Raw genomic sequence first — 14,991 nt, 5'->3', positions numbered from 1 at the left:
ACCTGTGTCACACACCCCTGTCACACACACCCGTGTCACACACCCCTGTGTCACACACACCCTGTGTCACACACCCCTGTGTCACACACACCCATACACACACAGACACACCTGTGTCACACACATACACCTGTGTCACACACCCCTGTGTCACACACCCACACCCGTGTGTCACACACACCCGTGTCACACACCCTGTGTCACACACCCCTGTGTCACACACACCCGTGTCACACACCCCTGTGTCACACACACCTGTGTCACACACCCCTGTGTCACACACACAGACACCCCTGTGTCACACACACCTGTGTCACACACCCCTGTGTCACACACACCCATCACACACACCGTGTCACACACCTGTGTCACACACCCCTGTGTCACACACACACACCCGTGTCACACACCCCTGTCACACACACCCGTGTCACACACACACCCCTGTGTCACACACCCCTGTGTCACACACACCCGTGTCACACACCCCTGTGTCACACACACACAGACACCCCTGTGTCACACACACCTGTGTCACACACCCCTGTGTCACACACACCCGTGTCACACACCCCTGTCACACACACCCGTGTCACACACATACACCTGTGTCACACACCCCTGTGTCACACACCCCGTGTCACACACACCCGTGTCACACACCCCTGTGTCACACACACCTGTGTCACACACCCCTGTGTCACACACACCTGTGTCACACACCCCTGTGTCACACACCTCAGTGTGTCACACACCTCAGTGTGTCACACACACCCGTCACACACCCCTGTGTCACACACCCCAGTGTGTCACACACACACCCGTGTCACACACCCATGTCACACACCTCTGTGTCACACACCCATGTCACACACCTCTGTGTCACACACACACACCCGTGTCACACACACACCCCTGTGTCACACACCCCTGTGTCACACACCTCAGTGTGTCACACACACACCCGTGTCACACACCCCACACACCTCAGTGTGTCACACACACCCGTGTCACACACACCTGTGTCACACACCCCTGTGTCACACACACCAGTGTGTCACACACACACCCGTGTCACACACCCCTCTGTCACACACCCGTGTCACACACCCCTGGTCACACACCTCAGTGTGTCACACACACACCCGTGTCACACACCCCTGTGTGACACGCCCGTGCCAGCGCTCCGGAGCTGGGTGTGACCCACCCTGCTGAGCAGCCCCTGCCGTGTGCAATGCTGCCCGGCTGGCGGTGCTGCCGGCAGGAGCTGGGGCGGTGCGCCGCTTCCCGAAGGCGCTGCTGGATCGTCTCCACCGCCCGGCCGCTTCGTGCGAGGAGCCGCGGCTGGCTGTGAGGAAAGCGGGGTGCTGGGCCCGGAGCGAACAGTGCTGAGGGGCGGTGACACCGCGTGGTGACACGGCGTGCAATGCCTCTGCCCCAGGAAAACAACCTCCCGTCCCCAGAGCCCTGAGAGTGGGCAGCTGCGGGAGGATCTGGGTGCTGCCCTTTCCCCAGCTGCGTGGGTGGGAGAAGATGTTCCAGAACACCCGTGATAGGATCCTTGTGGTATGGGGGACACCAGAAGGCGACACTTTGGCAGAGGTGTTTATCAGCAGAGGGGTGTGAAGTGCGGCTGAGCTGCTTGTGCCCGGGGCACAGGCAGGTGTTGGTGCTGCTCCTCTTCAAAGGGAGCTCCGAGCTGACCTCAAGGCAGGTGTTGTTCAATAGGCTCTTCCTGGACAGAGGTGGGAGCCCCTGTGTCCCCTTCCCATGTGTTGTGGGGCCGTCATGGAGGAGGAGATGTGCTCGGTCTGGCACTTTTTAAAGAAAAAAAAAATAAAAGATTGACTGTATAACTGACTGTCCGACATGTGAGAGTTTACAGCTGGGGATTCCCGTTTGTGGGAGGTTTTCTCTTCTCAACACTGTTGCCCCCAAAAGAAACCTCGGGAGGTTGTGTCCCCTCCTCAGCACCTCCTGCAGAGTTGGCACCTTGTCCTGTTCCCTGCCTGCCGTGGATCCCTCCCTCCAGATTCTGCCGTCTTCCAGAGGAGCCATGGGGTTGTACATCTGCCTGGCTAGGCAGGGAACGTCACCACCATTTGTCACCACCATTTGTCACCACCATTTCTGGTGTCTTTGTGAAAAGGAGATTTCTCAAACCTCATAAATACTTGGCCCACTGGCCATCGAATGGTTCTGTGTGGGAGATGTGCTTGGGAATGCTTGATGGCTCTGAGCGGTCACCTGGATTGTCCCTGCCATCCCGGCACGCCAGTGAGCTCAGCAGAGTCTCTCACAAGTGGGAGCAGGCAGGAAAGCATTCACAGAGTCATAGAACCAGGGAATATCCCGAGCTGGAAGGCACCCACAGGGCTCATCGGTCCAACTCCTGGCCCTGCCCAGACACCCCACAATCCCCCCTGTGTGCTCTGGCAACCTCGGGAGGGAGGCCGTTTCTCTGGGGAGCCTGGGCAGTGCCCAGCACCCTCTGGGGGAAGAACCTTTCCTTGATCTCCAGCCTGGCACAGCTGCAGCCATTCCCTGGTCCTGTCCCTGTCTCAGAGAGCAGAGCTTGGGGGTGCCCTGGTGAGGAGCTGCAGCCCCCAGGGAGGTCTGACCTCCGTGTGCTCTGCTCCAGCTGAACAAACCAAATGCCAGCCCCGGTGTGACCCTCCAGACCCTTCCCCATCACCTCCCTTGAATCCTTTCTCACACCTATTAGCTGTAGAAGAGTATTAAGACATTATTACAATTAAAGAGTTGAGGCCGAAAGAGGAGCACCAAGAATTAAGACAGAATCCCTGGCAGTAATTTTACAGAAAACTCGATGATTAAACTTGAGCACGATGGGTAGTGCTGAAGTTCCCACTGCAATGGAAAAAGCTCGGCGCTCACCTGATGAGCACGTGGGGACTGCCAGCAAAGACAGCAGGAGTGGTGCAAGAGAGGGCTGCAGGAGCTGGGTGAGAACCCTTGGATGTGTGACACGTTCCTGCTTTCAGGCTAAACACCTGCCTCAAGTATGTGCTGGTGGTGGCAGGTAGCCCTGGATGAGGGCAGGGCATGGGGACAGATAAGGAGCTGTGGCACAACAGCCTTACTGGAAAGGACCTGGGAAGGGAGGCATTCACCTCACTGGGTACGAGCCAACAATGTGCTCTCCCTGCAAGGATGGAGAACCCCGGCCTGGGCCACAGGAGCGGGCAAGGGGCCACCTGGCTGTTGTCACCCCTGCCAAGGGAGGTGACACCTGGATGCTGTGTCCAGTCTGGAATGCCTGGTGAGAGGGATGTGAAGATGGTGACCTCCACAGAGGCTGATGAGCTGCCAGTGACCCTGCAGCAGGAGGTGGATGGAGCTGAGTTTATGGATCTGGCCATGCAGTGAAGTTCAAGGGACTCTCCTTGATCCTGATGCCTTGGGAAGGCTGACCCAGAACAGAGGCCAGACAGAGCTAAAGAATAAAGCAGGGATTTATTAAAAGGCCTCCATGGATCCACCTTGGGCAGCACAAGAGCCCAGCCAGGGCTGCACCCAAGATGAACCAAAATGATCACAAAATGGACACCCGTTCATGGGGTCTCTCACTTTGATCAGTTCTGCTCCCTTTGCATATTGGAGTTCATTGTCCAGTTACAGCTCCAGCCCATGCAGTCCCATCCTGCTTGTTTTTCTCTCCTCAGCCCACGTTGTTTGTGCTCTTGGGTCTGAGATTTGGATCATTTGTCCTTGGTGCCCAGCTGGAGAAGGAATTGTTTTGTCTCCCTGCTCTGTGCAGAGAGCTCACCATCCCCTAATGTGAAGCCCAGACCCACACACTAAAGCAGCACAGAATCTGAAAAATAGAAAAGCTGAAACCTGAGGCATCAATCCCATTCAGTCTCTGCAGTGGTGGTGCTTTAGCAGGAGATGCACGTGACCCTCAGGAGGCTGGAGCATCTTGTAAGACCTGTGGCAATGTCCTGCTCTTTAAGTGCTGCAGGACTCTTTCGGGTGCAGCCTTCATCTTGCCCCTTCCAGTGCCTCTGGATGAGTGTGGCCAGAGCTGCTCTGCCCTTTCCCTGAAGTGTAGATTTCCTTGTTCTGTTTCCTCAGGAGGTGAAAGCCAGAGGTGTCCTACTTGGCTTCAGTACCCCAAAAACAGAGTCACCCTTCACCTCCAAACCTCTAAATTACCATCCCCGTGCTCTAGTGTGTGTTTATAGAAGTGGGACAAACTGACAAATGTAGGTGCACGTCTTGGACACATCTCAGGCCCGTTCCAGGCTGACAGACAGAAGACACCTTTCCCTACTGACCTTTCACCACAATTTCCAGAGCAAAACAATCTAGGAAAGAAGGGCAGGAGGCAGCCTCAGCCCTGGCACGGGTGATGGAGAGGGAGAGCTCTCCCTGTTGGCAGGACGCCTGCAGGATAAGGCACCCGGGTACTCCTCATACCCTCCTGTACGTGTGTGAAGGACGAGGATGTTGTGGTGGGCTGGCACAGCTCCAGCCCCCACCCCAAAGTGGGAGCTGGAAGAGCAAAAGGAAAAACTGGGTCGAGGGATAGACAAGGTAGACAAGGTACAGAGGGTTGCTGTGGCAACTTGGCTGAGTCCCATCCCTGTGCTATGAGGAAAGGGAGCTCCATCCCAGCCTGACCCAGTACAGATGTTTTCACTCTGTTGCCTGGGATTTAATCTCCATCTCACAAGTGGCATCTTTGTATAACAAGAAGCATCATCATTTCTAAACCACAGCTACGGGAAATCCATTCTAGACTTTGATCTTTCCTTGCAATAACCTAATTATGTCTCTTGTAATTAATTAAAAAAACCCACCATTGAAATGGGATGCTGGAAACTTTCTTCAGCAATACCAATTAAACCACTTTATCAATGGAAATCACCTCCACACAGTCATGACAGTCCACAGTCATCTGACTCTGCCTAAACAATATTTAACCGGTCTCCACAAACAAATTCTGGGGAATTGCAGTTTCTAAACTGTGCTGTTACCTAATGATTTATGTGTTCTGTATCCCGGGGTGTTTACGCTTGCCACCCCACCCTGCAGCCAGTTCAAATAGGGCTGTCTCCAGAGGGGTGCAGAGCACTGCTGGCTGCACCAGCCAGGGGTGAGAACCCTTCCTCTGGCACTGCCACATCTCCATCTCCTCCAGGCTGGGCATCTCTTCCCTGCACTGCCCATCCTCTCCAGGGGCTGACGCGTCCCTGTCTCCTCCTGCAGGAGCTGTGCCACCTCTCAGCTGGGCTGGCTGCCTTCACTTCTGGACAGGTGAGTGTGGGAAAAGCATGGCTAGAGCCTGGACAGGGGAGTGTGGGAAAAGCATGGCTAGAGCCTGGACAGGGGAGTGTGGGAAAAGCATGGCTAGAGCCTGGACAGATGAGTGTGGGAAAAGCATTCTAAACGTGCCTGTGAATGGCACTCACCACTCATGGCACTTCCAGCCCATGCTCGCCTCAGAACAGGGGACCAAAATCTCATTTGCTGGGTGGATTCTAAAGGCTGCTCCAGCCCAATTTTTCTTGCGGTGTCCAATGTTGTGGTTGTTGGAGGGAGCAGTCCTGCCCAGACCTTTCAGTACTTTTCTGCGATGCCTTTTGCCCATAACTGTGTGCAAAACCTGCTGTTCCCCCCCTCCAGTGGCAGCTGCACTCTCCAGCACATTGAGTGAGGGGGTTCTTAAGCTGTGTTAAACCCAGTATCACTAAGGGACATCTAGATCTGCTGGAAGATACATCTCTCCCCATTTTGCATATAGATTTGCACTCCAAAATGTCCTTCTCTGAATTAAATGCAATCAATTCTTGTCTTTTACACCATGCTCAAGGAGAAGGGCAAGCAGTTAGAGATTTTCTTCTTGTGATTTTATTTCTATTTAGGGAGGGAAGGCAGTGCTGGAATTTATTCATCTTCCCTCTCCCTCCTGGGGAGCTTTGGGCAGTGGTGCCAACAGGTGATGCCAACAGCAGGGTGATGGGACAGAGCTGTCCCTTTCCTGGAAGAGAGACTGGAGCAGTGGCACTGCATGGCCACTGACAGGACATACAGCACCCTAGGTCCTCTGTGTACTGGAATGGCCCAATGGAGGTCTGAGCACCCTCAGGGGGTTGGAATGAGAGGGGCTTTAAGGTCCCCCCCAACCCAAACCATGCTGTGATTCTGTGATTTTAACCTCTTGCAGTTCCCAGTGGTGTGTACAGCACCTCCAGGGCTGTTGCCTCACCTCTTGCAGGAATTCCTGAAAGTCTGCCCCACCTCCCTGGAAATATCCCTGCTGAGATGTGTTCCCCGAGCCACCCCGGGTGCACTAACGCTTTTAAGTGGTCATCCAGGCCACCAGGCTGAGGCCGAGTCCTACCTGGGGTGTTTCCCCGCCCTCATCTCTGCTTGCCCTGCTTTCCCTGGCACTGTCTCTGTGGGTGTGTTGCTCCAGGCACAGCGAGGATGTGGCTGGCTCTAGCTCTGGTGTCCGTGTTCCACGGGATGGCATCCGGGGATTGCTTCTTGACTTCCCAATTTCCTAAGAACCCAGAAGCAAGGATGAACATTGTAAGTATGATGGCACTGGAGAGGAGGTGGGAAGTGCCCAGGAAACAGCCACCATTAAATAATTGCAGTGGAATGTCACATTCGGGGATTTCCTCACAGGAGCCTTGAAAATGTTATCATTTATGGGAATAAATCACACAGACTCCATTTTCTTCATGGAGGAAAAAAGGCCCTTCTTTATTCACATAACTCCTTTTGATACAGTTTTACAGACCTCACGTGTGACTCCAGTTGGTCAGTGGCTTTCTTGCCAATTACTTTATTGATAATTAACAAGCTGTTATCCCATGTTGATTGGTCACTCAAACTCTTGGTGTGTACATGCAGGGAAGTTGTGATAGATAGTTTTCATTTTTCTATCTAGCAGTGTAAAAACAGTTTTTACAGGTGCAATTTTTCACCTAGGAACAGCTGGTTATGTTAACAAACTGCTCACAGCAGGATTGCTTCCACATGGGAACTTGCAAAATGCTGGCTTTGACCAGACCAGACACTGATCCCAGGAGAGCAGGCTTGATTTTATGGAGCCTTTCTCTGTGATTTTCCTACCTTACTGCAGCAATTATTGGCTTTCTTCTTGTTGCAGAGTGAAATGGTCTCCTTCTGGGGGTACCCCAGCGAGGAGTATGACGTGGTGACAGAGGATGGCTACATCCTTCAGCTGAACAGAATTCCTCACGGGAGAGGAAATGCTGGGTGCCAAGGTAAAACTGATGCCATACGGGACACACACACACCTCGAGCCGTTCACTGGGATACCAGGGCTCGTGCAGGAGGGTTCTCAGAGTTCCCTGTGGCTTGGCATCTGCAGCATCAGTTTTGATGGATCAGAATTTGTCAGGAAGGCTGATCCCTTGCTAGGGATGTTTTCTTGCCCTTCATGGACCCCTGAGCACTGAATGTCAGGCTGCAGTCCCTGGTGGCACACCTTGGGCTCTCTCCAGAGCCTGGCTCCCAAAATGTGCTCCTGCAGCCATTTGATGGTCAGCAGACTGATTTGGTACTCCCTGAGGAGCCTCCAGGGGATCCTCTTGTCCTGTGAGGAGGGGTTAGATCCATGAAAATTGCATTTTTCCTGTCACATCCCAGGCTCCTCCATGTTTGCCTACAGAGTTCCCTGGGCAGCCCAAGTTCTGCCAACAACCCCAGAGATTTTGGGGATAAAGTCCAAGATAATGGTGCAGCTTAGCAAAACTGCTTTTTAAATGAAACCTAGAGTGGCACTGACACAAGCCTCCCCAGATTCTGGCTGCCATGGGGATAGCCCTTCATAAACTGCCCCAAAAGGCAACAAACAGCATTAAAAACAAGGAGAGCCATCGTGCTGCCTGTCTTGCAGGTGTGAGACCCGTGGCCCTTCTGCAGCATGGTCTCCTTGCAGAAGGCAGCAGCTGGCTCACCAACCTGGCCAACAGCAGCCTGGGCTTCATCCTGGCAGATGCTGGCTATGATGTCTGGATAGGAAACAGCAGAGGGAACACCTGGTCCAGGAGACACCAGGTCCTGACTACCACACAGGATGAATTCTGGGCTTTCAGGTAAATAAATGGGTTTGAGGGTCTCAGAAGCAGATGAATTCTGTCAGGGCCACGCTGCCCTAGCTGGGAGATGAGTGAACCAGGCTGGACTGAAGCTCATCCTGCTTATTTTGAGTGAAAATCCCATGTGAAAACTCAGTAGGGTGAAGAAGTTCCTGGGCAGGCCCTGCCCTCCCTGCTGGTTTTGTGGATTGCTGGTGGCGGCTGCGCACGTGCAGATGCTGCCCCTCCCAGCAGGACATCTCCTCTTCCTTCTGCAGCTTCGATGAGATGGCTAAATACGATCTCCCAGCCATGATCAGCTTTATTGAGCAGAAAACGGGACAGAAACAGCTCTATTATATTGGCCATTCCCAAGGCACCACTATAGGTGAGTGGGTCCTGCTGAGGACAGCACGAGAAGTCTACACGCCCCCTCAGATTTGTAAAATTACCCACTCAAATTAAACCATGTGCATGAGTGTCTTGAAAGACTAAACCTCTTTTTTTTTCTACTTCTTTCCCCCTCAGGTTTTATAGCCTTTTCCACTATGCCCCAGCTGGCTCGGAAAATCAAGGTGTTCTTTGCTCTTTCACCTGTGACCACGGTGATATTTTCTCGGAGCCCCTTTAGAAAACTCTCCTTCTTTTCTGATTCTGGGCTTAAGGTTGGTCTGCACTATGTTTTGCACCAAGCCAAAATGTTTTCCATAGGGATTGTGAAATTATCTATGGACTACTTCAAGTCATTTACAGAGAGAGGAGCTCTGCACTTTATTTTATAGTGAAGAAAAACATCTCACTGCAGAACCTTTCAGTCATGTCCTGAATTCACTCTCCAGAATGTTCTGGCAGAATTATGTTGGTGAATAAAACTGATGCAGAGGCTGTGAATTGAGCCCTACCATTAATGAATGTAAGAGACCATGCCCATAAGGAACAAGGAGCAGAAGCATTTAATGGGGCGCGAGGGAGGCTTCACTATGGGCAACCTCAACAGGGGGATCAAAGAGAAGTAGTAAAGTGGTGGTGCTTTGGGGAAAAGCATGACCAGACTTCCTGTTTGACGAGCAGATTTGGGATTTTACAGGAGCTGTTTGGCACCAGGGAGTTCCTACCCCACACTGCCCTGGGGGAGATGGTCCTCTCCCGGTTCTGTGTCTGCTCCAAGGTCTGCAAGCACATCTTGGCTACAATTTTCGGGTTTAACTGGAAGAACACAAACATGGTACGTGGGAATGAAGCTGCAGGGGGTCCTTCTGAAGGCCAAAGCCTGGGCAGTGCCCTGTTTTCAGAGCCAAGTGATTGCTGTGAAATGTGAGGTGTGCTCGTGTCCTTGCAGAGCCGATTCGATGTGTACATGGGGCACACCCCGGCGGGGTCCTCAGTGCAGAACATCATCCACTGGCTGCAGGTAAACCTTCCCAGCTTCCCGCCCGTGCCCCACAGAGTGTCCCTGCTCCCTTGGGGGCGGCCTGCTGTGCTGCTTGCTGTAGGTCACCCCTTGGCCAGGTCTTTGTTGGTTTTGTTTCCACCCCTCCGTAAAACGCCCGGCAGAGTCTGGAGCTGAGCAGCCTGAAGGGAGTGGATCTGTCAGGAGGAACACATGGAGCTGAGGATGCTGCAGCCACAGCAGGCACATTCCAGGGCTCTTATTTCAAACCAGCTCCAGCCCTGCAGCCCCAGTGCCATTAGTGGTCAGACTGTGGCAGAGGTGCATCGGGACAGCAGCCAATTAAGCTTATTACCCATAAAGCTGATTATTTCTCCTTCTTCCCCTTGTGAGCATGAGAACGTCACCACCAGAGCCCTTTGACACTGCAGTTGTGCTCTGCTGCACTCCTTTTCTCTTCCCCAAGCTAAAAATTTGCACATTTTTTTGGTAGATTGCAGGCTCGGCCCGTGTACCCTCTCTAAGGTGTGTGCCACGGGCTGTACTTAGGGCACAGCTTCTTCCCTGTGTGGAATTCCTGCTCAGGGACCCCAAAAGAACTTTGTGGTGTTTGTAGCAAGAACACACACTGTGTTTTCTGAAGTGCTGCTGCCCAGTGGAGGGATGAAGCCACCTTGACCTTGTATGGCTGATAGTCCTGTTCCAGTTCGACAAGAGATGTTCAGAGGCTCCTTCCATCATTGTTTGTGCCATTTCAGGCCAATTCTCCAGCCCACAAGGAATACTTAGAATTCTAAACCCATTTTCCAGACCATTTTCATTTCTTCCCATCCTGGTGTTAGCCACCAACATTAGAAACATAACCTCTGCCCATTTGTCCAAATTCACAGCAATAATTCCTTGTGCTGGGCCTAGGGCCAGACCTGTGAGACACACTTGAAAAACCCTGCCGGTTCAGTGATGAAAACTACCTTTTGAGGGTTGACTTTTACGGGTTGACTGCGCCCCCAGAGAGCTGTGATTTCACTCAGAGCACTGCATGTCTGAATTTGCTGCAGGGAGTCCATGCCGGGGCACTGAGAGCTTTTGATGGGGGGCACATGTACAACAGCCTTCACTACAGACAGGTGAGGTGCTTCCAGTGGCCTTCCCTTTCCCTGTTCTCTTCCCATGCATGCCTGCTGTGTCTCCCCTTAATGTATTCCTTCCTTCACAAACTGGAAGTCAGGATTTCTGCTTGGAACAACAGCGTTTTCCATTCTCAACTCTATTTTGCAAGTACCTTTTAGATGGAATCAAATGCTTTAAATTAGAGGCTTTCCACTTTCCATGGGATAAGGGGACAAGTTACACCAGGCTGAATTTTAGGAAAAATTTCTTCTCTGAAATAGTGGCTAAGCCTTGGAACAGGAAAAAAAAAAAAACCCAAAACTTCTTTCTTACTTAAACCAAATGAATCATTCGGAAAGCAGCGTGCTTCTCAACTGGATTAGTTACACTGCAGGTAACAAGAGATGCTGCTGACAAATCACCTCATGACAAATCCTCAGGGTGTGGAGCTGGAACAAACCCTCCAGAAACGTTTTAATTTCAAAAACTTGCTTCCAAACACCTCCCTGCTGTCACTGAAGGAAGTGCTGGTGAAGTGTCACCACAAACGCCAGCAGGGCTGCTGGGAGGGACCTGTGGAGGTCAGGATGATCCAACAGCACCTAAATCAGGCGCCAAAGTTCTTCCTCCTTATCCAAACCATCTGCAAAATAGGAACTAGAATTTCTAGCCCAGCAGAACAAACTCTCTAACTAATTTTAATTAAATTAACTCGCTAAATCGTAGCACGTAACGCTATGCTGCATCTCTACTGAAGTTCCTCTCCTTTCTAGAAGAAAGGAGTTCCAGTTTTCATTTCCCCCCATTCCCAAAGAGTGGCAATGGTAGACAATTCGCTGCGATCCAGCAACATCTCCTCTTTGTGAAGACACTCTTCCCCCTCCTCCTTGTGAAGCCCCTTTTCCATCTCCTCTTTGTGACACCGCTTTTCCATCCCCTCCTTGTGAAGCCCCTTTTCCATCCCCTCCTTTTGAAGACACTTTCCCCTCTCCTCCTTGAGAAGCCCCTTTTCCATCTCCTCTTTGTGATATCACTTTTCAATTTCCTCCTTGTGAAGCCACTTTTCCATCCATCTTCTCCTTGTGAAGCCACTTTTCCATCTATCTTCTCCTTGTGAAGCCACTTTTCCATCTCCTCTTTGTGAAACACCTTTTCCATCTTCTCCTTGTGAAGCTCCTTTTCCATCTATCTTCTCCCTGTGAAGCCTCTTTTCCCTCTGCTCCTTATGAAGCCCCTTTTCAATCTCCTCTTTGTGAAGCCCCTTTTCCCTCTCCTCCTCTTTGTGAAGCCCCTTTTCCATCTTCCCCTGGTGAAGCCACTTTTCCATCTATCTTCTCCTTGTGAAGCCTCTTTTCCATCTTCTCCTTGTGAAGCCCCTTTTCCCTCTGCTCTTTGTGAAGCCACTTTTCCATCTATCTTCTCCTTTTGAAGCCACTTTTCCATCTCCTCTTTGTGAAGCTCCTTTTCCCTCTCCTCCTGGTGAAGCCCCTTTTCCCTCTCCTCCTGGTGAAGCCCTTTTTCCATCTTCTCCTGGTGAAGCCACTTTTCCATCTATCTTCTCCTTGTGAAGCCTCTTTTCCCTCTGCTCTTTATGAAGCCCCTTTTCCCTCTCCTCCTGGTGAAGCCCCTTTTCAATCTCCTCTTTGTGAAGCCCCTTTTCCCTCTCCACTTTTTGAAGCCCCTTTTCCCTCTCCTCCTGGTGAAGCCCCTTTTCCATCTTCCCCTGGTGAAGCCACTTTTCCATCTATCTTCTCCTTTTGAAGCCCCTTTTCCATGTCTTCTTTGTGAAGCCCCTTTTCCATCTCTTCATGAAGCCACTTTTCCATCTCCTCTTTGTGAAGCTCCTTTTCCCTCTCCTCCTGGTGAAGCCCCTTTTCCCTCTCCTCTTTTTGAAGCCCCTTTTCCACCCTCTCCACGCTGAGAATCCCTTTTCCCTCTCCTCAGACCGGGGCTCCGTTCTACGACGTGCAGCACATGGAGGTGCCCACGGCCATCTGGAACGCGGGCCAGGACTGCCTGGCCGACCCCCGGGACACCGCCCTCCTCCTGCCCCAGGTCAAGAACCTGGTCCACCACAAGCTCATCCCCCACTGGAACCACATGGATTTCGTGCTGGGCCTCGATGCCACCGAGGTTTTGTACCGGGAAATCCTCGACATCATGAAGAAGCACCCCTAAAGGTGCTGGTTCTACTCCATAAGATTTTTTATTTTAGTGCTGCCTCTAGAGGATGTTGAAATTTCTCTCTGTTTGGACCACCCAAATATAGTTGATTAAAATGTTCTGCTTTTAACTGGAGCAGTGACAGGATGGGGAGAGGAGCCTTCATGCCATTCCTGGCTGGCACTGCGTTGTCTTTCTTCTTCCACTTGCTTTCCTTCTTTTTCTTTCTTTTTTTTTTTTTTTTTTTGGTTGGTTGGTTGGTTTTTGGGGTTTTTTTGAGGTTTTTTGGTTTTGTTTTTGGTTTTGTTGGGGTTTTTTTTGTTTGGTTGGTTTTTTGTTCGGGGTTTTTTGGGTTTGTTTTGTTTTGGGGTTGTTTTTGGTTTTTGGGGGAGTTTTTTTGGTGCCTTCATCAGGGACACAAAGCTCATTGTTGCTGTCTCAGGTCTGCTGCTGTTACGCCCAAAACCATCAAGGTGGATCAGAAAGAGATCAAACAGATCTTCGGAGAAAAACACAGAATTAGGATCCTAGGATGGTTTGGGTGGAAGGGACCTTAAAGCCCATCCACCTTCCAGTGTCCCAGGCTGCTCCAAGCCCTGTCCAGCCTGGCCTTGGGCACTGCCAGGGATCCAGGGGCAGCCACAGCTGCTCTGGGCACCCTGTGCCAGGGCCTGCCCACCCTGCCAGGGAGCAATTCCTTCCCAATATCCCATCCATCCCTGCCCTCTGGCAGTCTGAACCCATTCCCTGTGTCCTGGCCCTCCATCCCTTGTAAATAGTTTCTTTCCATCTTTCTCCCTTCAGGTACCAAAAGGACATCTCCCTAGAGACAAAACAGTCCTAGTGGTTTTGAATTAAATAAAATTGTAATTAATCACATTTTTAATGTGGCTGGGTTTGGGCATCATTTTTTTTCCTTTCCGTGACTGAGAATGTGAGAAATGAATAAATCCTGAAGAGAAATTACCAGTCAGAGAGCTCAGTGTGTGATTCTGATGCAGAATGTGTAAAATACAAATAAAAAGCGGGTTAGGGTTTTCACAAAGTGCTTATCTTAGGGTTTACCTGAGACATTTTGGTAATGAGACTGAGCAGTGGTCTCAGAGTTGCTGATGATTACTTTCTTTAGCCTGAAGGGAGGGCAGTTATTTTACTGCAAGAAGAAACTTGACTGTTTCTTTCAGCCAAAATCCTGAGGCTCGTCAGAAAGGCTCTATAAAGAAGAATCAGCTTCTTTCAGGGAGGCAGAATCCAGCTGTGAGGCAAAGCAATATTTCGTGGAGAAATTACTCGAAATCATGCACTGGAGTACAGTCAGATTTTCAGTCTGTCGGGCTTCCTTTAAAATTCCCTGGAAGATCTGCATCGCCCCGGAAAGCAGAGCAGATCAGAGAGAGGCTTGGGGGAGGCCAGGAAATAAATTTGGGGAAGAGCAGCCATGCCAAGAGTTGCTGTGTGTTATTTATATTATATTATATTATATTATATTATATTATATTATATTAGTTATATTATATTTGTTATATTATATTATATTATATTATATTATATTATATTATATTATATTATATTAGTTTTATTATATTATATTATATATATTATATTGTATCATATTATATCATATAATATCACATCTTATTGTAATATATTATATCATATCTAAAATATTATCATATATTGTATTCTAGATAATATAATATATTATATTACAATATATAATAATACATATAATAATAATATAACATATTGTGCATATATTAATATATTATATAATTATATGTGCATTATCTATAATTATAATTATATATTATATAGTATTTATATAATTAATACATATTAATATATATTATAGATTAAGTTAATGTATTATTATTTAATATATATTATATTATCCTATTATTTATAGTATATTATATAAATTATATTTATATATATTACATTCTAATATTGTCATATATTATATAATACAATAAATTATATCACATTACATTGCATTACATTACATTATATATTAGTTATATATATTATTATATTGTATTATTTATATTGTTGGTGTATCACTATATAACAGAATTCCTGGCTATCATTTGCTTGGCAGAAGTGCAGCACAGAGCTTCCTCCCCTCCCTGCAGCTGGGTGTCCTTGTGCTGGCCTTGCTGACCCTGCAGTGGCCTTTGGGGGAGCCTTGCCAGGCTGACTCTGAGCCACGATGTGTTTGCTCCCCTGCTGCCTCCCTCACCTTCCTGT

At 49.6% G+C, this 14,991-nt stretch overlaps 1 protein-coding gene across 1 annotated transcript; it reads left to right on the top strand.

The window, feature by feature from the left end:
- Positions 1 to 5,123: 5,123 nt before the first annotated feature.
- Positions 5,124 to 12,759, top strand: LOC119702555 (lipase member K-like). The gene is made up of 10 exons (XM_038140819.1): positions 5,124 to 5,283; positions 6,446 to 6,561; positions 7,148 to 7,265; positions 7,901 to 8,099; positions 8,360 to 8,469; positions 8,610 to 8,746; positions 9,169 to 9,306; positions 9,421 to 9,492; positions 10,530 to 10,598; positions 12,526 to 12,759. Exons 2-10 carry the CDS (start codon positions 6,457 to 6,459, stop codon positions 12,757 to 12,759), a joined length of 1,182 nt encoding a protein of 393 aa, XP_037996747.1. The 5' UTR covers positions 5,124 to 5,283; positions 6,446 to 6,456.
- Positions 12,760 to 14,991: the final 2,232 nt, after the last annotated feature.

The sequence above is a fragment of the Motacilla alba genome, chromosome 6 (genome assembly GCF_015832195.1).
Source record: "Motacilla alba alba isolate MOTALB_02 chromosome 6, Motacilla_alba_V1.0_pri, whole genome shotgun sequence".
Classification (NCBI taxonomy): domain Eukaryota; kingdom Metazoa; phylum Chordata; class Aves; order Passeriformes; family Motacillidae; genus Motacilla; species Motacilla alba.
Note: the sequence above shows the minus strand (reverse complement) of the source record. Positions and strands in the feature narration are given on the sequence as shown.

What these genes read in the sequence shown, in the direction of transcription:
- LOC119702555 (XM_038140819.1), top strand. Translation starts at nt 6,457, where the DNA reads ATGTGGCTGGCTCTAGCTCTGGTGTCCGTGTTCCACGGGATGGCATCC. An exon ending in AGGAAATGCTGGGTGCCAAG is followed by an intron (nt 7,266 to 7,900) that starts GTAAAACTGATG and finishes CCTGTCTTGCAG; the next exon opens with GTGTGAGACCCGTGGCCCTT. An exon ending in ACAGCCTTCACTACAGACAG is followed by an intron (nt 10,599 to 12,525) that starts GTGAGGTGCTTC and finishes CCCTCTCCTCAG; the next exon opens with ACCGGGGCTCCGTTCTACGA.